Genomic DNA, 22657 nt, shown 5'->3' with positions numbered 1-22657 from the left:
GTACAGAGCTGTTTGAACCAGGATTAGCCTTCCTGTCAGCAAAGAAGACCTTTACCTTCTAGTTATCAATAACCTTGCTAGTATAGCCTGATCTACCACAAATTTATGATGGATTAGCTGTCAGGAATATTGTTTGGCAAGAGACCTGATATTTAATGAGAATTTTGCCGGTTTGGAGGTTAATTAATTCCTGTAGCTTTGAAAATAGAAATCTTGTTAAATTTCTTTGGATTAAAAGATCCCCACATGGAAGTGAGAAGGTATGAAGAGAGGATTTCTACTGTCTACCTTTGGAAAAAAAGGCACTCCAGATGATCTAATAACCATCCACATTGCTGAATGAAAAGTTGAAAAGGGAGCTGAGCAAAACACCTTTGTGTGGAGATGCTATTTGATATGATTAGGTAATGTGATGATCGTATCATCTAACCTAGACTGTTTTCTGACAGATACGGATGGATCTTCTGTATTCATTCTTGGAACGGTTCTCTACAAGACTCTTGGCCTTATGCTGCCTGCTCCTCGGTAAGACTCATTCATCTCCAGTCATTTAGATATCATAATACAAAGATAAGAAGAGGATATTATAGAGGAGAGATTCCCAACTAAGGATATGTGTACCCTAGGGAGTACTTAAGAAGGTTCCTACTTGGATTTTTTATTTATTAAACCTGTAATATATATATATATTCTGTTATATAGTCTTGATTCAAATAACTTACCATATTCATTTTATCAAAGTTCCCTTTTATAGAAAGAAAATCAAAACATGATGAAAATCAAACCCATAGCAGAATGTATTTCTTAGTTTGTGAGTTATTATTATTTTGTTATATTTTTTTCCCCTTTTTTTATTTGAATGGGTGCAATTATATGATTATTAAAATATATTAAAAAGTACTTTTTTAATATATTTTTAAATCAGAAAATTGCTTGTGCAGTAAAGTGATTGTTTAAATTTGTTTTTATTTTATTGTTGATTTAGTGATCAAAGTTATCAGACAAATTTTGAAAAACTAATGAATTTATATTTTTTTCATGAATTGGTTGCAACCAAATACTATCAAAGACTTATGATGATTAACATTTGAAAAAAAGAAGAAAAGAAAAAAAGATCCGTAATTGAAACTTTCAACCTGATTTGAAAAAAGTGAAAGTGACGTGACATTCATCGAAGTATGGTGACCCACACCCAGAATTCGTACTCTGCATTTAACAAATCCAAATTGCACACACAAATCATGAACACACACCCGGAGCAGTGGGCAGCCATTTATGCTGCGGCGCCCGGGAGGCAGTTAGGGGTTCGGTGTCTTGCTCAAGGGCACCTAAGTCATGGTATTGCTGGCCCAAGACTCAATCCCACAACCCCGGGGTTAGGACTCAAACTCTCTAACCACTAGGCCACGACTTCCCCCTAAAAGTTTTTTTCCAGTTTTATGTATTAATTTGATAAATGTATATAATTATATAATCAGTAACCTTTAATTATAAGGAATTATGCTACATTTATGTCATGTTGGAATTACTGTAATTTACTTTTCAGTGACTTTTAATAAAAGTAATGTAATAAAAAATTTATTTTAAAAAAGACAGCGGCCTCAACAGGGATTCCGCTTTATATTAAAACCAGTGTCACTATTGATTTTAACTAATATAGTGATGGAGATTTTGCATGGTGGCTAAAATTGGCATCATGCATGTTGCCTTAGAAACAAATAATTTCTGTTTCTAAGGAAAATAGAACTGCTCAAAGGAGAATCTCTTAATTACAGAAATTCCAACATGTGATTACAGCTTTATTCCAGGATTTTGGTTCACATGTCATTGTTTATTTTGGTATTAATAAGGAATTTGTCCTTGTATGAAACTAAATTATGTGGCTAATGTCTTAAAGCCTGTTGAATACTGTACACAACAATTTGGGAGCTATTTTTTTTTCTCAAATTCCTTGTGATTTTCCTCTAGTCTTAAAAAAAGAAGCTGATACAACAAACTACAGTGTTTTCACTCCCAAGTCAGAATGAAAATTCTTGGTTATTCTCAGAGTCCATCTTGAAGCTTGGGATCAAAACCTCCTTTCCATTTTAGAACTTCCACTCAAACCTCCGGAGACACACAGGCCAGAACAGACCTTTCCTGGTGTGGCTCTGAGCTGTCAGTCTAATCTCAGCAAACCTGAGTATGATTCCTCCATGGAATCCCTGCTGACAGGGAGACATGGAAGAACAGAGAAAAAGGGCGGTCCTCTGTTCTTGAGATCTGTTGGATCCACTGAAGCCAGTAGGGAGATGGAAATCAGTACAAACAGTGGAAGATAACAGAAGAGAAGTGTTACCATAAAACAAGCAAACAAAAACAGTGTAACATAGCAGAGGGATTTGTAAAGATGGATCATGTTGTTGAACATTTAATCACAAGACAAAATACTCTGTTGATCATACTACAAGAATCATGCATGAACAGTTACTGTATATAGTATGGATCCATGTTTTTAATATGAATGTTAAATGTGATAGCTTTTGAGTGACTATGGCTAATTTATAGTGTAAATAAACATTTCAGGCAGTTCTATAGCTCCAGTAGGCTTGGAATATAATGTTGTGTGCAAATATAGTCATATGGACCACTTTAATAATATTTTTATCTTTTTTGAGCCCCTTACTTTCATTTTATGGTAAAACATGTTCACAAAACATAAAACACTGTACAATAAAAATTCAGATTAGGAAAGTTTTCTTCTTGTTAAAAGTTGTTAAGTTACTTTAGTTGTTAATTGGGTTAAGGGATCTAGAATAAGGTCATTCAGAATAAGGCATTGATATGTGCATAAACAAACAATATGTTGGCCCTTAAAATAAAATATTTTGTGTTCCAGAGGGGCGTGCTCCAGTAAAATTCCACTGAACCCCAATACATTATTATAGTAATTCTTACGTGTCAGTGAGATTGAAGTATACCAACCTGAGAATCATTTTCTCTGATGTTATTTCAGCACTTAAGTATGTTTTTTTAGTCTTTTAGAATCAGAAGTAGCAGGTTTGAATCACTCTTTTGATCTAATAACTCAAACAGCTTTGTAAAAAGAATGGTTCACCATTCAGTTTGACTCATTCGGACAGTTTACTCATGCACTGAATCGTTTGCAATGGTTTCTCATGCTGCAATAATAACAATATATTATCATAAGACAGAAAACAAAAAGAGCTCTGGGTGGGGTAAATATTTACCTACAATCCATTGTAGGAAACAAAACTTGAAGATGTCTTCTATCATTTGTCAACGACAAAGCAGTTCTTATTTTGCACATGCATCTTGTGAACAGCTTTTATTCAAATCTAAAACAGAATTAAAAGTAGGTATCAAAATATGAGCTCACTTTTTTGATGGTGAGCATGTGCCCCAAGATGAAAGGCTAAAAACGTCCCTGGTGTTCCATGATGACATGATGGACTACATAAGAACAGAATTTCAATATTGGATGAACTTCCCCTTTAAGATTCTTGTGTTATTTCATGCCTTTCAGGCTGTGTGGACAATCATGACACCATACAACACCACTTCTGCTTGATTAAATCAAACTAAGAGTCTGGTTAACCATGCACAGATAATGTCTTTTGACATTCGAAAGGATACATTTTTGGCTTTAGGACAATCTGCTTATTTACAAAGACACATTTATTTTCCATGGCTTAAGTCCAGGTGTTCTGAATACCATAATCAAAAATGAAGATCGACAGACTGTAAAATAATGTCAAAAAAACATGTGGCATCTTTGTCGTTACTTTAAGAAATTATTATTTTTCACTCTGGACTCTTGAGAAGCTTTTTGCTGGCCATTTATTTTCTGTCTTTGCTTCTTTTTAAATGGACCGTGAAATCATGCCCTAAACCGTTCAAGTTGACTAATGTTATACAAGGAAAATTGGTTTAGTTAGAGGAGGAAGTAAGGAGAGAGACGTTTTGAGTGTACTTGAATCTTCATATCAAAAAGATTTTTGCACCCTTGTTGCATTAGATAAGATCACTTGAATATGTTTAACATTTATTCATAGCCAACAAATAATGTTTTTGGTCATGAAATTAAAAAGTATTAAAGTGCTTGAAGTAACTTTTTTTGAGTGTAGTAATGACAAATTGACAGCTTTTTTTTATCTCATGAGAGGGGCTCATTTGGAGTTAATCAGAAACTAAACATGTTTCAATTTGTTGTGTTGAATATACTGTAGCTCTTTAAAGTTCTTTATATTCTCTTTCTATCTATTCATTATTTTATTTTTTTATTTCACTCTCTAAAATTCAAATCATCAAGCATATAATTTCTGGTCACTGCTAGCAGAAAGTATCTAATTTGTAGTGAAAAACTAAATATCACGACCTCACAGCAAGTCCAACCTGGAAAGACAAAGTTCTGTGCTAAATGAGCCATTTCCATTCAAATGTGCAGAATGGGGAGTTTAAACAAAAATCAATGCTGGTGATAATGGAAGAATTGAAATGAATGAAATGAGCAGTTCTTCATTCAAGCGTGAACTGACTGTTGTGTGTGATTTGATCTAACCCACAGGAATAACACTGCTGTGAACTCAAAAGTGATTGGTGTGACTGTCCGACCAGAACCCAGGGTTACAGAAGCCCAGCTGGAGATTGAGTTAGCTCATCTAGCTAATGTAAGCAGCAGTCAGATCTCAACACGCTTCACCAAAACAATCCAGAGGGGCTAATTAATGCTGACATGGAGGTCACATGTATTTAAAAACTTCCTAGTTTTGGACACAAGGGAAGGAATATACATATACAGCCTTTATATAAAAAAAAAATCCTCCATTTGTGGATGTCATCAAAATCCTTTAAATAGATCAGGTGGAGAATGATTATGAGAGATGAGTCCCCTCCTGCATCTCATGTGGATTATTATTATTATTATTTTCAAAATACATATTTATATATTTTTAATTGCAACAAAAAAAGAAGCTTTTTTTCTGTTTAAAATTTCCCAAATCTATTGAAAATGTATTTAATTTCCCGTAAAGAAGTACACAGCTATCTGAGGTTTGTTCTCTTTAACACATATCTATCTCACAGTAATCTATTTGCATCATATGCATCGTAACCAGTCAAGCTATAGAAAACAGCAATTGTAAACACATAAAAGAAATGCTGATTTCCAAAATAATATGTTTATGTATATACTTATATACATGGTTCTGCAGCGTACAATACTGTCTGTAACATTAATCAAATTGATATAAATCCTCCCTTGTAGTTGTGTAATTGATGTAAAAAGTAAATACATTACTGTAATGAAACACATGGGCTTTTGAAGAGAAGCTAGAAGAAGGAATCGTAATGAAATGTGTTCTGTTCCTCTTAGAATCACTTCAGCCAATCAAAGGGAGCTCTGCAATGCCTCTGTCATTTGTTTCAGGCTCATTAATCAACAGACAAATAGCAGTAATTAGTCCAATAATTAATTTGCCATCACCAGTTTTTTCTCTCCTCACTGTCTCATCAAGATATGGCCCAGATGATTACAGCTTTTTTTTCCACAAGGCTTTTCCCCCTTTCTTGTTTGTCTTTTAAATTACGCGACTTATGTTTTGCGATATCGGCTATCGTAGTGTCTGTTTATTGGCATGTACTGTGATATGTCTAATCATTGTATTGTGTGTCCATTCACAGTATGTGTTTATTTTCTTGCAGGGAACAATGAATCCATTCTGTGCACTGTGGGACAGCTCTATTATGTAAGTGAAACTCATTTTTATGTGTGTAAATGGTATGTGTCTTAGATTGTGTTTTGATTTGTGAAAATGAGCCTTTAATACAGTAACCTCATGGTCAATAATAAATAGTGGTGCTTGTTGAAATATCCAGCCATTGTATCCATTTAAGTGTGTTTCCACGGCAATTGAGTTTAAACAGTGGTTGACATAAGCAGGGCCGTTTTAACCATTGGGCTAGGTGAGGCTGAAGCCAAGTAGGGGGCCCGTGACTGGCTGTGGGGTAAATTGACTGGCACGCCGATTGCCAAAGCCAACACGCCCCCAACTTATTGGCGCTGTTATTTAGTTGAGCTTTTCTGTAAATTCCATGCAATAACATTAGAGATTGAAGTGTAAAGTCTGAATTTGTTTTACCAATCAAATACATTTATTCTATGTGCACGTATCTATCAGGTGATTGCTGCCCAGTAGCCTATGTCTGCATTCACCTCTGGTCTTCACTTCGTTCTGGAGTAATCTGGAAATGGTTGTGCAAAGAACAATATTCGATAAGTAAAAATGTCAGCAATTCTGAGAGAGGGGCTCAAAAAATGAAAAACTTCAAATACAAACAACAGAAGAAGAAAAAAACATAGGTTAGTCATTAAAATCTCCAGCTATTAGGTTATTTTACTAAAGCTGGTGATGGAGTGGAAGTAACTTCAATCAGCTGTTGTTGGAACAGCAAGTGAACCGGGCACATGGAGCAGAAGTACACCGTGTCATTTTCTACACAGATTTTAGTTTTTTTTTTTGTTTACTTTCGGCTTCCTTCGATTCTATTCAGAACTGTACAAGTGACATGTCTTGGGTATTCTATATTTTTTGTTACCAATCACATTACAGCCTTGACCTCATTTAATTTTTGGCAGTTGTGCGACACTCAGTTGTCGTTTAAGGATACCATAGGAAGGAATGAGAAGTGCCATGAGCTAAATCCCACCTGTCGCAAAAAGTCAGTGACTTCTCTTATAAAACGACATAATTTTTTGGTGTAAAATCAAAAAAGTTCAGTCCAAAACTATTTTGAGTGTAAAACATGTTGAAGATTAGCTGATAGGCTGTTGATTAATTAAAAGATAAGCTGTTTTTCTCACAAAAGCTGTTTATTCAGCATAGGAAAGCCTATCCTCCAGTGACAAGCATACATACAAAACGGCCTCTGGTCTCCATCCCTGCGTACCACCAAAGCTGCCGAGTTAGCATTAGCTGTTACGCTTTTTTTTTTTTTTTTTTGCAAAAGGTTGAAGGTTGGTCTGCACAGCGCCTCTTCAAATCGAACACACCTTATGAAATGTACAATTTATGTACTTAAATCTGTCTGCGTTAATTGTGTTCAAAATTTGGATTTATTTATTTATTTTTATTGATTTCATTTAATCCAAACATCTTTTCATGTTGATTTTGAGAAAACTGACCTTGTATTACTGAGAAATACACTTAACTACTTGGAAAGCATCAGTATCCAGAAGTTCCTGTTACCTCAACCCACCTCAACACGAGCTTCTACAAGAAACGGAACTGCGGAATGAGATTTTCACTTCCACCAGTGGCCTTTAAAAGGCTGTTTGAGAATAATTACTCCAGTGTCACTAAAGAATGAGTTAAAGATGAAACGGACAAATCCCCAACCACCACAAGGCATTACAGCTGGCCCTGCCGCAATCATTTTTATAGCAGGAGAAAATTATATGTGGGGTAACATTATGATGCTATATAGAAGCTATAAAATTTCCCACTTCCCAATTTTGAAGTGTTTTTTATTTATTTATTTTTTGAAGAAGTAGTAGTAGTACAGTACTACCATTCAAAAGCTTGGTTTATTTTTTATTTTAAGAAATTAATGCTTTGATTTAGCAAGTTTACATTAAGGCGATCGAAAGGTACAGTAAATGTTGCAAATGATTTATATTTCAAATAAATTCTGTTCTTTTGAACTTTGTATTCATCAAATTATCTTGACATAAATGTGTCACAGTTTCCACAAAAATATTAAGCACTGTTTTCAACACTGATAATAATAATTGTTTCTTAAAGCAGCAAATCAGCATATTAGAATGAGTTCTGAACGATCATGTGACACTGAATACTGGAGGAATGACAGCTGAAAACCCATCTTTGCCATCACAGGGATAAAATACATTTTAAAATACAACAATATTTGAGTTTTTATTCTATTTTAAACAAATTAATGCAGCTTTGGTGAGCATAAGAGACTTCAATCAAAAATATGTAGTCCTCTTGGATGGTAGAGTACATGTTGAACCAAAGAAACAGGTTATGATACATGACACAGGAAGTAGAAACAGTGGTGGCCCAGTATTTAATACTTGTTCTTGAGATTTTGCCATTCCGAAATGGTTTTCTTATTTAAAGGGACGTACAGTACATTTTCTACTTGGAAGATTCCCTAAAGGCATAGTTGTGACGGTTCACAGATCAGTGCTTACCAGCATTAAACCTACAATCTTTGGGCTCAGGTCTTTAAGCACTAAATTAAATTCTCTGGCAGTATCATGCAACTTCTCTTTGTATAGAACAAATATTGTGTGATGGATTTTGTGGTGGATCTAATATCCTCTGTTGTCACTTGTGCTTGTGACTATAGCTCGTAGACCCTCTTTAGAGACATTTCGTCTTGTCTTTGCTTTTCATCTGAGTCCATTTGGATTTGGCAGGCTTTTCCCCTTTGTTCCCTAGCGTGCAATTAATAAAGCACATATTTCTTTTGGCTGGCTGTCCAGAGACAGGTTCTGTTGAAGGGATGTTTTCTAGAAATGGAGTCAGGTTTAGCCACACAGAGATGTCTGGAGCACTAACAAGTTTTATTTAAATTAGTAATTAGTACCCTGTGTACCATGTCATGTGCATTTTTTGTTGTTGTTGTTGTTCTTTGGTATTATTACATAGTTTATTTCGGTAGCACTTTGTTTTACAGTCCTGTTCCCCATGTACATACTATGTACTTATTACAATAACTATGTAATAACTAGGTACTAACCCTGAACCTACCCCTAAACCTAACCCTAACCCATGTAGTTACCTTGTATTACCAAAACTTTCTTAGATAAATACACTGTAAGTGCACTATAAGTACATGGAAGTACACGTACTGTAAAATAAAGTGCAACCTTTATTTCTATACAAGACTCTTTTTTTGTTGTTGTTTTATTCAAGTTTTTTTTATTTATGATCTCTTTCAATAATTATATGATATCTGTATAATTCCAGTCATTTCATGGTTTACTTACTTAGTCCTGTCTGGCCCATGCTGTAAATTGAAAATGGCTTCTATTTAATCTTAATCATCTTCAAATATGAAAATTACATGGTGCTTCTGAGGCAGTAAGGGCCAGGCCTCTGTGCGGTGACCGATAAGAACACAGAGAAATCGTATTTACCAAATTCAATTTTCATTGAATGAAGCGCCACACAAGTCTGTAATTTGAGCCACTGGAATGGATTATAGCTCTGTGGTATTATTATATGCGGCTTATGAAGAGGGAGGGGTCTCTGCCCGAAACGCTCAGGAATATAAACAGGCTTTATATTTGCTATTAAAAGAAAGCTGCACTTAATGGGCTTTAATAATGTGGATTTCATGCCTATACATGATAAATTTGAATAAATGTGCTGTTGAGTTTAGTCTCTAATCTGTTTGCATGATTATGTATGTGAACGCATGTTCATTAATAAATTTGTTCGTTAACGTGTTTACTCTTTGCAAAAAAATTAAAATTGGCCCGTGCAAGCAAACAATTACAGAAAACAAATGCACAACTCTATCAGCTCTCTCTGACATGATTGTGCATATTTTGAGGTGCAATTTTAATTAGCCCCAAGAGATTTTTCCAAACAACAAGGGAAAACAGCTGCTAATTTCGATGGCATTCATATCATAACCCTGTGTGCCTCTTCTTGGAAGTCATTATATATACGCTAGTTTATACAAACTCAGTGTGCATTTTTAACCTCTGACATTCTGGGTTCAGGCAGAGTGGAACATTTAAAGGACTAATATAGCACACTTTTTAAGAACAACTTCTGCCTCCTTTTGAAACTTGAAAGCTTTAGTTCCTCTTTCATTGTAATTGCATGAAAAACGGGGCTGGCATAGCCTATTTTATTTATTTTGGTGTTCCACTAAAGAAAAAAGTCATACAGGTTTGGAAAAACCAGTTTGAGGACAAATTGAGGTTAAACTGTCTAGACTGGATTTCTCAATCATGTTGACTTGAATGCATATTGTTGAACGCCATTAACACTGTATTTGTGGGGGAAAAACAATGTTTATTTTGCAAGAAATTAGTAGGTGCACAGAAACACTGTTTTACAAAAAACAATTATGGTAATGTGTAACAGGAAAGAAAATGTTGCTTAACTCTGCATTGGTCATGCAGATTTTTGCTTGAATACTTACAACTCTATACATTTTTGTATGTATGAAAAAGCACAGGAGGGCCACAGTTTGGCATAAATCTCAATTTTTCCCTCAGAAATTTTCCTCAAAAAGGATAGAGGTGTTTATTAGGATAGCAAAAGTCTGGTAATGGTTTGACGTTAGCTCTTTTTCTAATCGTATCCTTATGTGCCTCTTTTTATATAAAAAAGAATAAAATAAAAATCTACTTCATTCATTCATTCATTCATAGCAGAATTCCTGACCATGTGTTTCCATCAAAAACATAAAAAATACAGAATCTCAGAATCTGTATTAATTTTGATGGCCTTATATGTCATTGACATTCTGTTTTGGTTTATGGATATCTAATATGCAACTGACAATCCTGCAATTTGCAATGCTGTACTCAATCTTAAGCTATTTTAATTAGTATTTTCCCAGTTGTTTTATAATTAGTATGACCATTTATGACCTTAACATTAATTGAGAGAATATATGGAATATTAAAAATATATAATAATAATTTGTTACATAACTAGACCATTACATTTAAAATTAAGTAGTGATGTTTGAAAATGGATGTAGATAGATGTAAAATGGTGAATTTTTTTTCTGTTTTCATGTATCCTGAAATTTTATTTAAAATTGTTCATGGTAAATTTGCTAAAAACATAAAAGTATCTTGGAAATGATTGTGGTATATTACTGTACATGTTTCAAACATTTATGGATAATTTTTTTCATGCATTTATGGAATAGTTACTTTACCTTCAAAAGAAGTGCCTTTTTTCCTTCATTTTTATTTATTTATTTTTGTTCTACCTGTTCACATCTTGAAGAATATTGACATCAGAATTATTAAAAATTAACTGCATGTTTAGTGCTATATAATGTTAGTTTTATGCATTTTAATATATATTTATTGCATTTTTTATTTATTTATATATATATTTAATATCTATATTTTTATCTGTATCTATTTATAATATTTATATTTTAATATCTATATAATGTTATTGATGTTGGAATCAAGGACTGAAGATGTGTGGTTGATGAGCATTTTTTGCTGTATTTTTGTCAGGTGTATAGTACTACTACTTTTTTTCATACAGCATTGAATTAGGCATATCCTGATTTGCTTTGTGTAATGGTGCCTTTAAAGTATTATTGTTAGACTCAAGGCTAATGTATAAAATGAACAGTCCAAAAATAACTGCAAAGGACATGAATAGACCACTGATTGCAACATTTTCACAATTCAAAGCACACAGTTCACTACATTAAGTGCATTACTGCCAGTAACCTGGCATCCAAACAGTACAACTGATATAAAATATAAAGGATATATTTAATAATTTTAAGTGTAAGACAAATTCTCAAATGACAGAATTGTATGCAAATCTGTTACAGTGGGATTCTGCTAGCCTAAATGTAGGGATTCAGTACCATGGACAGCGCCACATCTTGGGTAATAAAAGTCATTAGTCTCTACTCTTACAATTGCCTAGAAACCGTGTCTATCTTGAGCCTAGCATAATTCATACACCCACAGACTCCTCCACAGACTGTGTGTCTTTCGAATTCCTCCCAGACCGGAAGAGCCAAGTGACTAACAAGAGAACAGATGCAACTAAACAGAAAATAAATTGCCTTCTCCCTGGTAGAAAATATATCAGACTTCCATATATAAGCTATGTACATTACCAATGTATTACCCAAGAATGAATTACCAAAGTACCAATATGCAATTTACTTTAACAAAGCCATTTTATTTATCATATTATCATAAGGTAATATTGTTTCTTTAATTTCATATACAGTCAATGATCAGCTGAATTGACTGCATATTGAGTGCATCAAATCAGATTGGTTTGCTGACACAGTAACCCACAGCAATCCATTCCACAACGCCCTAATAAACGCCTGGAGTCAGTCGCTATCGGCTTGCTGTCGACTGGACAGGACCACATTCCGTCTTCCATGAGTGAATCAATCCAGTCTGATTTATGTTGTACACATATCTGGAGCTAAACATGATCCAAAACCAAGAGTGATTTGCTATGCATGCAATGCTCATGGATCATTAGAGATCCTTAGGTAAAGTGCAATAAAGTACTTTACCTACATTGAAGTACATATGAATATAAATGAAAGATATGCTATTATCTAATGTCTATTACTCTCTTTTAATACATGCATATAAAAAAGAGTGAGATTTAAATCTTAATTAAACCTCGAAAAGAGAGCAGTTGCTGCGGTTTAATTATGGAGATCCTCATAGTCTTCCTCAGGGAAAAGTTACTTAGGATGTCATGTCATACAGCCTCCGGAAAAGTGATGCATTTGTTACGCAACTTTTGGAGGCACCATCATTTAATGTTGCTTCTAAACTACAGTAGCTGTATTCAGCTAGCTAATCAGCTTGCTAATAAACTTATTTTGTTATTCCAGAGGCTCAATTTCATTATTTTACACAAGATAAACAATGTTATACAACATTAATCAGTTAAGCTTAGTAAATGCAAACTTGGATGATGTTTATCAGCTTATTCAAATATTGTATTTTATTTTATTTAATATTTATATAAATATTAAATATTTAATTTATTTATTAAGACATACTGTATCACACTGATCTTTTGATGTAACCACTGCAATATCAGCCAAGATGTGTAAGCATTAATAAATAGGTGAGATGTCTTTTCTATCATTTCGCTAGCCAGAGAAGGAGAAATTGGTTGCTACCATCCAGCCCGTTTTCACGGGGTGGTTAACAGTTACTCTCCGTTTCCCCCTGCCGTTTACGTCTCAGGAAAAGCATGTTTTGAAATAAAATGCTATAAAATCGGATAAACTGAAGATTTTCGCCAACAAATGCCGAGATCAGGATGAACGAACAAGAAACGGGGACTCTTTCTGAGGTATCTCCCCCTCCGCTGCAGCGCGAGGCAGGAGAAGAGAGTATCAATCTGATGCCGTCCACCGTTTCTAGGCTGATTTTTTCCCTCAGGAAAGCTTCCAAAAGGCGCTGATTAGAAAAGCGTGAGGAAATACATATCGATAGAAAGCGATGACAGAAAGCTGAAGCAAAATAAGAGGAAAGGTGTCAAAGGAATCGCAGGTTCGGATTTATTTTCTTGTGTGCTGTGAGTGAATCTGTGAGCGGTGAGTAGTTCAGCACCACAGAGCCTCAGCGCTTCAGTCGCACTCAGCACGAGCTGCGCTGAAATGCGTTGCGTTTACTTTCTGTCGCTCAAGTAAGAAGTGAAGTGGATGAGATGAGAGCGCAGTGTTGGGGATTCAGAGTGACGGATTCACAGAGAGAGAGAAAAGGCTTGTTAAAGCGATTTAATCTTGTCTGTGTTGTGTAGGAACGATTCTTGGGGCAGCTGGAGCTCTAAAGGATGCAGAACTGTGCTCACCGATGCATCCCACACCAAATGCTTATGTGATCGGGTATCTACCTTCGCCATTTTGGCTCAACAACCCAGAGAAATAGTAAGTATTGGAATTGTCTTCTGCCGGGGATCTCTAGGGATGCTGTATTGATTAAAATGTGGGCTGTATTTAAATGGACGTTTAAAATGTAAAACTAAAAAACTATGTCATATTTGATTAAAATCTACCTGTGCAAAGCTTGTGTGCGTGTGTATGTGAGGGAGCTCGAGCTCGAGCTCAGAATCTCTTGTTTTACTAATTGATATTAAACATTGATTAAAATAGTGAGATATGTATTAATATTATATATATATATATATATATATATATATATATATATATATATATATATATATATATATATATATATATATATATATACACACACACACACACACACACACACACACACACAAACATTTGAGATGCAGGAGCTATGGCTTCTTCATTTTCAGTATTCAATTTGCTACATGAATAAAATAATTCTTAGCAGGGAGATATTATGCAGCTATACCAGGATTGTGCATATAAATTATAGCTTTCATATTATGTAATAATGGCTTCCTCCTCTAATACAGTTCACTGTTTTGTTGATTTAGATAAATGTAACAGTTTAATATTAATCTTTCTTTTATCTTGAAACATTTAAATATGATTTACATTTGTGATATAATGCCATCAGCTGTGGTCCCATTAGTCAATTCAGTAGACAGATATGATTGTTTTACCCTACAGAGTAAGAGGCAGCCATTTTTTCTCTGCCCATGTGACCAGTCAATGAATAAATGGCTCCAGTGTGAAAATGATGGTGTTGTCTCTGTCTCGGTGATGCAGCAGGGGCAACGTTTGATAACTCCTATCATTGCAATGCATGGTTGATATGTCACAATGACTTGTGACTCCTGGGAACTGGATTGAGGGGTTGTTAGATGGAATAGATGGAGAGCCATGAATAAATGTGCTTTATGAGAGCTTTTGTTAAGGCCTATGCACCTCATACAAGCAACAATTTAAGATGACAGGTAGTCATATGTGTTCTGATGACCAATTAATTCATGATCGTTTCTGATTCCCAATTATGTTCAAAGACGACAGAACGGGAGACATTATAAGTGCTGGGACAGTCCAGAGAAAATTGTATCAGACAAATTTTAACACTCAATATGTCCACAAAACTCCCAGAGTAGTTTAAAGAGCCAATCACTTTTTTTTTTGATAGACAAATGAAAGTCCCGCCCGACAGTTAAACACATTTTACATAGAAACTTTGCCATTTTGTTCACTCTTAAATGTGCATTAATAATACCACTATTTTGCATGATGAATGTATGACAGCATAGTTGTTGTTTTTTTATTTTTTTATTAGAATTTAACATTAACATTCAGTTTTGAAGAAGCTGATCTTGCATGACTGGAAATACCTGCCTGGGGCTTTACAAACATGTCATCTGAATAATCTAACTTGCTTTAGAGATGATATATTTAAGTTAATTATGCTTTGTGGCATTAGGCTCCTATCTGTTAATAATAAATAATGTGCATTTGAATGGAGGCTAGATAGATTTTATTTATGTGAAAGGGATATTGAATAGGGGGGAATTAATTACAGACAAAAAAAAAAAAAAACTTGTGCTTTAATCCTCTAAATTTTGGCAGTATAAATGCCTTTGCTGCAACAAGCAAGCATCCTGTAATGTGCTTTATTACCAGGCACTGAAGTGGCTTTTATTAGTGGTACGAGGGTTGCTCACTGAAGCTCTTGTGTGCAATTCACAGGCTATGGAGTACTCAGGGGTTCCATCTGTGACACTGATAGTGGGCTGTGGTCTTTCCTGTCTGGCCTTGATCACACTGGCCGTGGTGTATGCTGTTCTATGGGGGTAAGTGCATAGATGTACAAGGGATATTACAAATAATGCCTTTGGACGTCTGGGGGAATGTAACTTTAATAAACAATTTATTTTCAGGTACATCAGGTCGGAGAGATCAACCATTCTGATCAATTTCTGCCTTTCAATCATCTGCTCCAACATCCTGATCCTAGTTGGACAGACGCAGACACACAATGCGGTAAATATAATTCTTTTTTCAACTCTAATGTGTTGTACTTGAATATTGCCAGATTAGATTGACTTTGTGATACAGGCCAGCCAGCATTCATTGAGAGTGAACTTTGATTTGTACATGAACGAAACGTCCACTTTAGATTCTCATTTTATTTCTCGGCCTGCGTGTGGGCTGATTCTGCAAGCTTGTGTTCAATGCCAGGCAGCATCTCTGCACTAATATAATGCTGATCTAGATGTTTCAGGGTTTATAATGTAAATGAAAAACTGCTTTTGACTTAAAACTAGTGAAGATCTCTCTGTCTGCTGTTTGTATATCATACCACCCCATCAGATTGTTTTAATTCCTCTATTTCGAGGTAATGTGACTCACTTAAATTCAAGCTGCCTGTCCTAAATTTCTCTGAAGTGACCTACCTACCTATCCAGATGTTCGAGTCTTTGTGTAGCGAGCTACGTATTCTGTTATATGCTTATATTGTTGGGAAGCAATTTATGTACCTTAAATATGTTTATATGCTTATATTTTTATACTCCCAGTCGGATTGGACACTGTACCCCTAAATTCATTTAAAGAAACAGTTCATTTTGCAACTGGTTTATGAATCGCTTGTTAGAGATTCATTTAAACCGAACCTAAAAGAACCAATCGCTCATTTATAAAAGCATTTTATGTGGCATTCGAGCTAAAACAGCACAAAATATGATACCTTTGTGTTGTGATTGTAGTCCTTTCTTGTTGATTTGTAATATGTAAGACAATCTATAGTGTTTCTTCTGTGCATTCTCTCCATGGTTTATCAGTATAATAGATTATATACAAGTCTTAAATTAGTACTCGACAAGCCATAGACGTTAGTTTTAGAGAATGAATACATTACTCTGTGTCCAATGCCAAGGAGAAATTATTATGATGCCTCTTTGTTCAAAGCAACTAAATACATTAGCCAGAATCCAGCTGGATGCATTCTGAATTATACAGTGCAAATGCAAAATGGACAGACACATGTCAGAGACACAAACTATTGTGTCTATGTAGACCACAGATAGATTACAAACAAGAGACAAAGCTTACACCAGAAATGTTCTTTGAAAAATTGGCATTGTTACATGCTGCAGTTCTGTTGTTCATGCTGAGTTTTGACGTCAAAATCTATCCTAACTATCCTAACCTCTTTCCGAGTTATCGGCTTCCCTGAAGAATAAACAGTCTTTCATCATCAAACAGGTTTTTTGGCTGAGCGAAGATGCTGTTCAGACAGGGAAGCAGGGAGTGAGCATTGTTTGATATATTACATTATTTGCAAGACTTTAAATAACATTTGTCCTGAATATGATGATGATCAGTAGATATGCATCACAGTAAAAGTCCTTGAAGTAAAAGTCATTTTGGTGCCATGGTGAATGGAACATTTCAAGTTCAGCATCTTAAAGGTCTTTACATTTCTTCAATTTAAAAAAAAAAAAAAAAAAGGACTAAATGGTCTCCCAGCTAGATTGAAATGCTCAAAAAATATATATACATATATATTCAGCTCACAGTGAGCAGATGGTGTATATAAGTCATTCAAGATGTAATTATAAGATGCAGATCCTGATCAGTAGATCCTAGAATCAAATTTTCTCACATTCACCATTTGAAATTCAACATCAGAGATGATTGGATATGGGAAATTGTAGAACTTCGGAAGAACAAAGATTAATTATTCACACTCATGCTTACAAATGACGCTCATTTGCCCTCGTTTGAGTAAACAAGATAGAAGAGGTTGATTTCTCACTGCTTACTGTCTCACTGTGCTGGCACAGCTGGTGCTTTTTGGTTATCATCTGAGGAGGGCTTACACAGAGTGGAACGGTACTTTTTCGCTGCCCACACAGATAGGGCTTCGGAGTGAGTCAACACCTTTGTGGGAATAAGACATTACTCAAGTCACACAATCAGACATTTCAGTACAGGCAGCACAGGCCACAAGCTTTTTCCAATTCTAATTCTAACACGCATTCTGGGATGGAAGGAAATGAATTCCCAAGGTTAAAACAAATGAATTTCTTGTTACAGTAAACTTCTGAAAAGATGACTTTGACTATAGCTCCGTTCCAAAACCTGGTGAAATGATTGGCTGGCATTCCTCTGACTGCACCTTGAGGTTGTATGGGTTATAAAAGCATGCATTTAGGACAAGCATAAAGGCTTTAATTAAGCTGTTTATTGGCTCTATAAAACATTTTAAAAGACCAATTTTCTCTTTTTTATAGTAATGTTTCTTGAAATTATTCTAATTGTTTAGTACTTAATTAAAACATTATTAAATAATTACAAGCAACAAAAATAACCATTACTGTTTAAATAAAAAATAAATATATATTATACCTTTATTTTTTTATATAAATAGCAGTGTTTATTTTTGTTGCTTGGAATTAGCCACTTTACTAGGTACACCTGTTCAATTGCTTGGTAACACAAGCTGCTAATCAACATTTAGTCATCTAGATGTGGTGAAGATGGCTTGCTGAAGTTCAAACCGAGCATCAGAATGGGAAAGAAGGAGGATTTAAGTGACTTTAAACGTGGAATGGTTTTCTGTGCCAGACTGGCTGGTCTGAGTGTTTCAAAAACTGCTGATCTACTGGGAGGGGCAGAATGGTTGGAGATGATAGAAAGGCAACAGTAACCACTCGTAACAACCAAGGTATGCAGAATACCATCTCTGAATGCACATCATGTTGAACCCTGAAGCAGATGTGCTACATCAGCATAAGAACACACCGGGTGCTGCTCCTGTCAGCTTAGAACAGGAAACAGAGGCTACAATTCATACAGGCTCACCAAAATTGGACAATAGAAGATTGGAAAATGTTGCCTGGTCTGATGAGTCTCGATTTATGCTGCAACATTCAGATGGTAGGTGCAGAATTTGGCGTAAAGAACATGAAAGCATGGATCCATCCTGCTTTGTCTCAACAGTTCAGGCTAGTGGTGGTGGTGTAATGGTGTGGGGGATGTTTTCTTGGCACACTTTGGGGCCCTTAGTACCAATAAACACCACAGCCTACCTGAGCATTTTTGCTGACCATGTCCTTTTCATCAGTTTACAGCCGACAAATCTGCAGCAACTGCGTGATGCTATCATGTCAATATGGACCAAAATCTCAGGAATGTTTCCAACACCTTGTTGAATCTGTGCCACAAAGAATTAAGGAAGTTCTGAAGGCAAAAGGGGGTCCAGCCCAGTACTACCAAAGTGTACCCAATAAAGTGACCAGTGAGTGTGTGTATATATAACACTTATTTATTTTATATAAACAGTCCCATACACTGTCATAAAATCTTCATATTTATTTAAACAGTAATGCTTCTTCGGGTATAGAATGGTTGTAAGACAGATCATTCCTGTTTAAATAAATATAAGGACTTGGCAGCATGCAGGAAAGTATTCTCTCCATTTTTATTATTTTAGAGACTCAATAATTCTAAAATTTATATTTGAAATAATGAAAACAGAGGTTTAGTTTAAAAGCACTTTTATGAACGTAAAACTGTTCAAAGAAAATGTATTCAATAATTAGTTTGAGTACAGTACATTACTCAAATCAATATTTGAATATTTTTTTCGTTGCATAGTGTAAATTTCATTTTGTATTAATGCTTTTCAGTTTTCTTTCCATTCATCCATCAACCTTGTTGAATAACTTACTAAGCACATTAGGGTGCATTGCACTGTCTGTGATACAGTCTTTAGACAAAATGAGATATTTTAGAAGGTAGAATAGTTTTGCTGCCTACATTTTGGAACAGCTTTTGTGTTTGGGAGCATGCCTATAATGCCTTAATGTTTTGGAAAATAACTTTGGTGGGTTGCTTACCATTAAACATGCTATTTACATTGTTATTTTATTATTATTTATTTATTATGTTGTGCTGGTTATGGTACAATATATAGTTATTGACCGTATCATTCTAAGAACGTATAACGCAAGTTTTAATGACTGGAGTGTGGCAGGTCAGATCCACCATTAATGGACCATAATTACCTCCGCTCTGTCCAAATCGAAGGCATCAGTACAGCATTTTAAACGGTCAGTGCGTCTGTGTTACCATGACAATAAAATGTCATTCTCCAATGTATCACTGTCTTGCCAGTTCTTTTTGCAGCCATTTGCCACGCTCCAAAGAAGCAATTTAGAGTAATTCCTGCTTCATCGTGCTGGTGAAGAAGATGCATGCGTATTTCAGAGGGTGCAGGTTTTCGCCTCCAGATGGAGGTCGCACATATGACGTGATTGTCATGCGAGGAAGAAGCCCTCAGCCTGCGGCTCCTCTAAATGTTGAGCTGATCTGAAGTCCTGTCAGGACTGATCATACACACTCCCATCTTCCACTTTAATTCCACACTAAATAATTTTTCATTTAGCACAAGGGAGGGTTCAGCATTTCTCCCAAATGACTGCAAATATGCATTTATATCTGCAAATTAAAAATGAAACAATGTTGACCCATCCATAACCATCATTATAAGCAAAATCTGTATTATAGTTCTAATTGCATCAAAGATGTAAAGCATTTCTACTATCCTCCCACAAAATGATTAAGGCGCTGACAACAGTTTAGTCTCCTGTCAGTAATTTAAAATGTGCTTTTCTTATTCCTGGTGTCTGGATCTTCATAAGGTTAGACTAATGGCAGCTACGAAAAGTAGAAGCCAGACACAAACATGCTTATACCTTGTTCTATTGGATTGCAGGTTGTTAGTGAATCAAACACAGGTTTTTGGAAAGAAATACTGAGGACATGCAACAAATAACAAAGAATAGTAGCCATTGATACATACCTGAAACATGGCACAAATATAGACGTTTTGTCATTGTTTTTTGTGGAATAGACCATTTTTGAGACCCATGAGAAATTACTATGTGTATTCTGCTAGTGTGTGTAGAGACATTCTGTGCTGTAGTTCTTTTAAGAGTATTAGCCAGACAGACAGAGAGTCTGTGCTTATTCCATTAGCAGCACCTGAAGTGTCTTATGGGGCTCTAGGATTATTAAATGGTGCTCCAAGACTTCCTCTTATCTCTCGCTGCAAGAAAAAGTGCCATTTAATCCAGTGGTGCGTTGTAAAGTATCCGAATGCCAGTATGTAGCTGTCAGTGGAAATGAAACGGCAGAGTTATATGAACCAGACTTGATTCACTTTGAGGCACTGAAAGTTTATTTTCAAGTTAAAGTTGGTCAGTGTTAAAGGAGACTTTTCAAGTACTTCAGCCTTAAGTTATCTTGATGGAGTTTGGATAATTTAATTGAGCAAGATTAAATGTTGCTTTGACAGCCACAGTGTGAATATCTATCTATCTATCTGTCTGTCTGTCTGTCTGTCTGTCTCTCTGACTCTCTGTCTGTCTGTCTGTCTGTCTGTCTGTCTGTCGTTTTATCATTTTATCATTCCTTCTTTTGCAACACCAACCACTGTATGTATCTTATTAGTATGACATCTCTTGACAAATGTCTTGTTTTTCTAGTCAAAAATTGCTGTACGATTTTACTTGAATTTCAATACATTTTACAGTTTTTCTCAGTTACTTTGGTGCATTTCTCAAATCAGAAATGAAATTCTGAAAACTACTTGTACAATCTCCACACCGTCTAGTTATTTATACACATCATAAAACAAGTTTCTCATTCTTTTGAACAAGTTGCGATTGCTTTTGTACATTCATGCAATTGATTATGCACATTTATCTGCAGTTTCCTACATTATCAGTTGCTAATGTTGTGTCGCTCAAAATTTATTATATAGTTTTCTGTGCAATAGTCAAGTGAATCTAATGAAGAGAATGTAGATGATAAACCAATGATAAACCATTTCTCTGAAACAGCTCAAAGGTTCATCTCATGAGTCTTCAGTTGGAAAGTTTATACTGTATAGACAGAGGACAACACAAGTGTTACAAATTCTGAAAATTGACTTATTTTCATCTTTGTGCCCATATTTATTTGTCCTTTTCTATATCACAAAGGCATTGTATTAGTTTTTTTTTTTATTATTATTTTTGGGTCAGACCACTAGTAAAAGTGTAACTGGGAATTCTATCCAGTCTCTTTCAATCAATATCTCACATACAGTAATGTGTACATTTTTACGTTTGAAATGGATATATGGCATACATAAGCATATGGCATACTGTTCAATACAGTAACTGTCATCCAAAACAGTTGCCATAGTTTACATCAGAACATCCCTCCAGAGTACACTGTTATATTGACAACATGACTAAGCAATTTGACTGTCTTATCCGTAAACTATGACACAAGGACTTTTCATTCTGATGGCACTGACATGTTCATTGACACAGATATTTATTTTTGAGAGATGAACTAAGTATTTTGAGCAAGAGACTGGCTTTTGCAGGGAATCCATGGTGTTTTTCTATTTGTTGTTTTGTTTTGAGAAATACACTTACTGTTTTGCAAATCTCAAGGATGATTCGAGAAATGTACCAAAGGAACTGAGAAAAACTGTAATTGTTTCCTAATATTCAAATTGATATTCTGCAATTCAGTTCTGATCCAGCATTTAACTTGAATTCTAAATTTAGCTTCGTACTATGCAAAAACATTTTGAGGTTAGCCAAAATTTGTTAGAAAGACTAATTAATTAGTGTATTTTAACAGAAGATTACAAAACATTTTTGCATAATGTAAACTGATAAACCATTCACAGTAAGATCAGAAAAAGTGCATTACAAAGTAAATAATATTGACTTTAAAGGACAGGAAAAAAAGCATCATGTTGTAGCTGCTTTTTTAAAGAATGATGGTCAGCTTTCCAAAACATTTTTCGATATCTTTTTGCACCAGACCTAAAAATATCATAAAATGATTCTAATCTTCACCTTCAAGACGAGTCTATAATTTAGTGTCTGTATTTATGTGCAACTTCCTTTTGATCACTTGGGGACTTTTTATTTTACTGTTTATCTTCTCAAGT

General features: G+C 35.0%; 1 protein-coding gene across 5 annotated transcripts in view; it reads left to right on the top strand.

The window, feature by feature from the left end:
• LOC128025992 (adhesion G protein-coupled receptor B3-like) overlaps positions 1-22657 on the top strand; it is a 147789-nt gene that overhangs the window by 99827 nt on the left and 25305 nt on the right. For all 5 annotated transcript variants that reach the window (XM_052612648.1, XM_052612647.1, XM_052612649.1 and 2 more), the window contains 6 exons: positions 450-525; positions 4568-4670; positions 5704-5747; positions 13539-13665; positions 15382-15485; positions 15573-15675. In XM_052612648.1, coding sequence (XP_052468608.1) covers positions 450-525; positions 4568-4670; positions 5704-5747; positions 13539-13665; positions 15382-15485; positions 15573-15675 — 557 coding nt within the window. The remainder of the gene's footprint in view (positions 1-449; positions 526-4567; positions 4671-5703; positions 5748-13538; positions 13666-15381; positions 15486-15572; positions 15676-22657) is intronic.

The sequence above is a fragment of the Carassius gibelio genome, chromosome A13 (assembly GCF_023724105.1).
Source record: "Carassius gibelio isolate Cgi1373 ecotype wild population from Czech Republic chromosome A13, carGib1.2-hapl.c, whole genome shotgun sequence".
In the NCBI taxonomy this organism is placed as follows: domain Eukaryota; kingdom Metazoa; phylum Chordata; class Actinopteri; order Cypriniformes; family Cyprinidae; genus Carassius; species Carassius gibelio.
This window is presented reverse-complemented; position numbering and strand designations above follow the sequence as displayed.